The sequence below is a fragment of the Sabethes cyaneus genome, chromosome 1 (genome assembly GCF_943734655.1).
Source record: "Sabethes cyaneus chromosome 1, idSabCyanKW18_F2, whole genome shotgun sequence".
Lineage (NCBI taxonomy): Eukaryota > Metazoa > Arthropoda > Insecta > Diptera > Culicidae > Sabethes > Sabethes cyaneus.
Genome location: NC_071353.1, coordinates 171,528,268 through 171,533,814, shown reverse-complemented (window position 1 = coordinate 171,533,814; position 5,547 = coordinate 171,528,268). Strand labels below are relative to the sequence as shown.

The 5,547-nt window shown below is 45.2% G+C and overlaps 1 protein-coding gene across 1 annotated transcript; it reads left to right on the top strand.

The window, feature by feature from the left end:
• The first annotated feature begins 1,868 nt into the window (after window positions 1–1,868).
• Window positions 1,869–5,219, top strand: LOC128739907 (serine/arginine repetitive matrix protein 1). Its single transcript, XM_053835411.1, has 5 exons — window positions 1,869–1,971; window positions 2,102–3,199; window positions 3,269–3,960; window positions 4,027–4,668; window positions 4,736–5,219. Exons 2-4 carry the CDS (start codon window positions 2,103–2,105, stop codon window positions 4,656–4,658), a joined length of 2,421 nt encoding a protein of 806 aa, XP_053691386.1. The 5' UTR covers window positions 1,869–1,971; window position 2,102; the 3' UTR covers window positions 4,659–4,668; window positions 4,736–5,219.
• The last annotated feature ends 328 nt before the right edge of the window (window positions 5,220–5,547 follow it).

The following is a 5,547-nucleotide window of genomic DNA, read 5'->3' as shown; positions in this document are numbered from 1 at the left end:
ATTGAGAAAAACGAGATCGAAGTTCTTCGAATTGAACTTTAAATTGTTTCAAAATGATATAATTTTCAGTCATTCACTCAACGTGGTTGATGAATAATAACATTCAATATTTAACGGAGATTTTAAAAATCTAGTTAAAACTAAGCAGTTTTGGTTTATTATGGAAAAAGTTACATTGGACTGTTTACCATCTCATGCTGTACTTTGGACGGTTTTATTTTTCCAGGCTCTTGCACATAAATTAAGCGAGATCACCGTAAAATACGTGCGTTGCCGTGCTACGCTATTTTCGAGGTTATTTTTCAATATTAGACCGCTTGTTTCACTTAAAATGCATAAATAATGCGAAAAAAAACTTTCACTTGCTAAAAGTCCAATGTACAGATTGGGTTGGTTTTGATTTTTTTTGCACTTTGGACATCAAATGAGAACGACCGAAGTAACAGTCAGTCATTCGTAATTCGAATGTGCACATTGGACATTTTGATAATGCTAATTTTTTCACCTCAAAATAATTCTATTTGGGCAGGTGTTTTTGTATAACATAGAGTTTAAAAAGAGCAATAATTTGTTGTGATAAACCGGATTTGTTTACAATTGTTACATTGGACGAAATGAAAAGTGACGCGAGTATTGTGTTATAGCGATGTACTTATAGGATGGATATTTGTTTTGTTTACGTTTAATATTCATTATTGCATATAATGTAAAAACCAATGTAAATAAGTCGTAATATTTTTCCGAAATGCTTTGAATGTTTCGTGCATTATTGATTTCAAGAAAAATAATAATAATTGATGTGTTATGGGAATCATGATTCAAAAGTATAAGAGGGATGCTTTAAATTTATATGTAGTAGGATTACGGATTAAGTAATTTGTCGGTAATAGTTCTTTAGGAAAACTTGACAAAAGTTGACGTTCCGATTTATTGCATGTTTCATACAGTATTTTTGCAAAAGCTGATGTACCCAAGCAGCAAAAAATGTCACTCCAAGACACGCACTTATCACCCTTATCACCACGTTCAATGTAGAGTTCACGAATGCGCTTGAACAGTTAGCCAGAAAATGAATACAGCCAGAATTCGTTAATTGGGCCACGACTATCGAGTCGTGTTCGTTAATTGGGCGGACTGACAGTTTCTTGAGGGGTACGCAAATTATTTTTGTTTGTGATTTTAAAAACTTTCGTGACTCGGAATACATATTGCAAATCTGGTTAAGTTTAAAATTGGAGTAAGTCAACATTTTGGTCTGCTGTCTTAGCATTCAAGTATGATGCTTAATAATCGACTGTTGATATGACTAGTTCGTTTTTAAGCAGATAATGGCTATATCGCCGGAAATCACAGCGACAAAACGCAAATATAGCACATTACCTCTAGCTAAAAAGTTAGACGTAATCCGTGACGTTGAATCCAGGAGATTATCCCATGAGCAACAATAAATATAATTTTGAATCGCATTTTAGACCCCTCAAATGATTCATTTTGACAGTGAATTTTGACATTTCCGCCCAACTAGCGAACGCCCAATTAATGAACCGCCCAATTAACGAACCACCAATTAGCGAATCTTTGCTGTACAAACATGCGGTAGGAAAAATAAAAAACGGTCAAAGCATGAGAAAAAAAAGACCGTCTTCGCGACTCTCTCTCTCAGGTATGTTCTCTACCACTCAAAAATAGGTAACGGCGTTTACCTAAATATACCTTCGCTTCTGTATATATATTATAAATCGTGTAAAAGGCGCTTGTCGTTCGCTATTGTCGGGACATCACGGAAAGCGGACTGACAACGCAAAAAAGCTGAAAAATTTTAATGCGACAGCGACACGGCGTATCATTCCTGGAAAAGTGCAGTTAAAACTTCATTTTCTGTAGTGAAAATCGTAAAATCTCCGTTAAAACTAACGTGCACTGATTGACTTATTTCGAAGGCATCCAATTCGGCTCGAAATCCACCGACAGGTGAGTGTTTTTGCTAGTGAAAACCCATCTTTAACTTTGAAAGTTTTCTAACCTTAACTACCGAGGTACCTACTTTTCGGTGCTATGGCTGCTTAAGATTTTTCTACATAATTGTTAATTATCCTTTCAGAATGGGTAAATCCAAGAAAAAGTACGAAAGTAGCAGCAGTTCAAGCTCCTCGGATGTGTCCGATTCGAGTGACAGTTCCAGCTCGGATGATGTTGAAATCAAGCGTCGGAATAAGAAGAAGAAGAGTAGTGGGGGCGGAGGTGGCAGCAGCAGTCGGAAGCATAAAAAGACATCCGGGAAAGGGCAACATGCTAGCTCCGGAACGGAGCTGGACTCCGCCAGTGAACAGTCTAGTGACGAGGAAGCGAAGGCTGCCCAGGCAGCCGCCGCTGCCAAGAAGAAGCACAAAAAGCATAAGAAACAGAAGAAGGCAAAAAAGCACAAGAAACACAAGTCCCATGCCGCTTCGGAAGACGAAAAGCATAGGGCAGATTTACATGACGATGAGGACGATGAAGTTGAAGAGATTATCGAGGAAGTAGTTCCGGATCGAAGACATCGGACAAAGTCCGCCGATCATCACCGTAAGGATCGAGATTATGGTTCATCACGGGATACGGGTGGAGATCGGCGTGCGGCTTCGCCGGCGGAGCGGGGCCGCAGTCGCGGTCGTGACCGCTCCGGCACACGTCAGAACCCAAAGATTCATTCGTCTTCGAAGTGGGACAGCCCGGCCGATGGCGACTATCGTCGCAAACGATCACATTCACCGCGGGATTCCGGTGGTGGTGGTGGTGGTGGTGGAGGTAACTTCCGGCACGGCGGACAAAGAGGAAACTACGATGATTATCGTAAAGCCCCCAGGTCACCCCCGCCGCGTGATTCGCCCGTTCGAGCTGACTACGATCGGAGCGGTAGAGCTCAAACGCAACATCGTAGCCTTTCCGGCCGGGGAGGTGGAAGTAATCGGTATGAGGACCGTCGTTCTTCACCGCATCCGCCGCCTGCCCAACAGGAACGTCGTTGGGGTGGAGGTGGTGACAACAGATATGATGACGATAGACATGGTGGTAACCGTAGAGATGACTTCCGGAAGCCTTCACCACGGCGCCGATTTGGTGAAGAGGAGCAAAGGTTTGAAGGGAACCGGCGTGGCGGTTCCCATCATTATCAACAGTCACATGCCCCGCCGAGGGAGCGGTATGATGATTACTCCGGGTAAGTTTGAAAGACTGAGCGGATTAGAAGATTGGAATAAATTTCTGTTTTTTTTTTTTGATTTTACAGGCGTGATCGAAATCCTCGCGATCGGTTCCAACGCGGTGGGCGTGATGATTACGAAGATCGTGGAGGAGGTCCTCCTCAGAGACGTCGTAGTTCCCCGATGGGAGCACCACCACAGCGTGGTGGTCGCGATCGCAGTCCGATGCAGCAAGACTTCCGCAGTGACTTCGGAAATGCTGGCGGCCGTGGAGGAGGCTATCGTGATCGCTACGATGGTCCGGCGCCACAATCGGAACGTGGTCGTTTCCCGCGGCGTGGTTCCTTTAACCGCGGTGGTCGCGGCGGTGATCGTGGTGGCCGTCGGGGTGGTGGTTTCGGTGGCGGTTCCGATCGAAGCTTCGGATCGGATCGCGAAATGGATCACCGCAGACCGATGGGTGGTGGTTGGGGTCACAAATCGCAACCACCATCGCCCAGGGGATCGCCATCTCGCTCGAGGTCACGCGATCGGGACGAAATGGATCGCAATGGGGGTAACCGCGGTCGGGGAGGCCGAGACAGTCCACCACCGATAAAGGTCGAACGTCGGGGACCTTCGTCGCGCAGTCGCAGCCGTAGTCCGATCGGCGACCGAAGGACTGCGGCAGCTCCGCTGCCTCACCGACCGCGTAAGTTCCCCCGCAAGGATGAGAAGGAAGACGGCGATGATTACGAGTGGGGTGGCAAACGTAAGCAACCGATCAAACGCGAACAAGGTAAGACGTTTACTGTTAGTACGATCGTTACGTTTCAAAACTAAGCTAATTTTAATCTTTACGCAGGTTTCCAACGTGGCAGCAGCGAAGAGTCCGGTTCGGAGAAGAAGCCTCCTCCGGAGGAGAAGGAAAAGCCCAACTTTGCACTGTCCGGCAAGCTGACGGAAGAAGCGAACAAAGTGAACGGTGTCGTGATTAAGTACGCCGAACCGGCGGAGTCCCGCAAACCCAAGCGCCGTTGGCGGCTGTATCCGTTCAAGGGCGAACAAGCGTTGCCGACGCTGTACATTCACCGGCAGAGCTGCTATCTGATCGGTCGCGATCGAAAAGTTTGCGATTTGCCAATCGATCACCCGTCCTGTTCGAAGCAGCATGCTGCTCTGCAGTACCGGCTGGTGCCGTACGATCGGGACGATGGAACTACGGGCAAACGCGTTCGGCCGTACATTATCGATCTGGAATCGGCTAACGGTACGTTCGTCAACAACAAAAAGATTGAAACGAAAAAGTTCGTCGAGCTGCTCGAGAAGGACGTGCTCAAGTTTGGTTTCAGCTCGCGCGAGTACGTGCTGCTGCATGAGAACAGCAAGGAGGACGAAGAGGATGATGACGTTGTGGATGACAAAGGTGGTGCCGGTGGCGGCACCGGTGCCGCTAGCAATGGAAATTCGCGCGCCAAGCGCGAATCGAGTGAGTAAGCAGTAGGAGGTATGGTTTCTTCGTTTGGTGGGTTGTTGTAAAGCCATTCTTATGAAGTTTTTCCTTTTTTTTTCAGAATTAAATGATGTGGATATAATTAATCTTACACTTAAGAATGAAATTGGATTATTGGAATCTATTTGACCAGCTATCAGAAGCAATGATGGCGGAGGAGGAAAGGTGCAAGCCAGACGAAATAGGATTGTAACTATCCGACGCAGATTTATTGCCGATTAAAGCAAAAGCAAGCAAGCAAGCAAGCTAGTGTGTGTAGTATTGGCTCATTTAGACAAACAAAACCATATTGAATAAAGTATAGTATATTCTAACGATCCAAGCTGATGGCACCCGCCTGGCTGAGTTGTTTTCGAAAATCAATCAAAGTCAAAGGAAGGAGACAAGGAAGGAGTGAGTGTAAGGAATCCCCTGCATGGAACGAAGGACGATTTTTTTGCTCCAGTCAAGTCAAGAAGAGTTCGAGTGAAATAATTTCGCGTAAGTTTCCGTTTTGTTAAAGGGGTATTTGATTGAAGTATGATAGCTCCGATGCCGAATTTATTCAATGCCGCCGCTATTGCTGAAACAATGCTGTGATCTAGCACCAAGTGCTGCAACCTGTTAAGCTGTGATGAAAAAGCTTTAAAAACCGTACTCAGGAACATATTTGTTTAAGTATATTGTAAATTAAAGACTGCAGTAACGTAAACTTAGGCCAAAGGATATAGCAACAATGAGGATCAGCTGAAAGCAAGTGAAAATCATCGATGGAATTGAGTGGAGTTCAACTGATCAACATTGAAACAGGTTGAAGGACCAACTCGGGTTTCAAAATGCGAGGCTATGATTTTACAATCATAAAATTCATTTGAAATTACACGTAAAATGTGT

Coding starts and splice junctions, on each gene's coding strand:
- LOC128739907 (XM_053835411.1), top strand. CDS start 2,103: ATGGGTAAATCCAAGAAAAAGTACGAAAGTAGCAGCAGTTCAAGCTCC. Junction 3,200..3,268: donor CGGTATGATGATTACTCCGG/GTAAGTTTGAAA, acceptor TTGATTTTACAG/GCGTGATCGAAATCCTCGCG. Junction 3,961..4,026: donor ACCGATCAAACGCGAACAAG/GTAAGACGTTTA, acceptor ATCTTTACGCAG/GTTTCCAACGTGGCAGCAGC.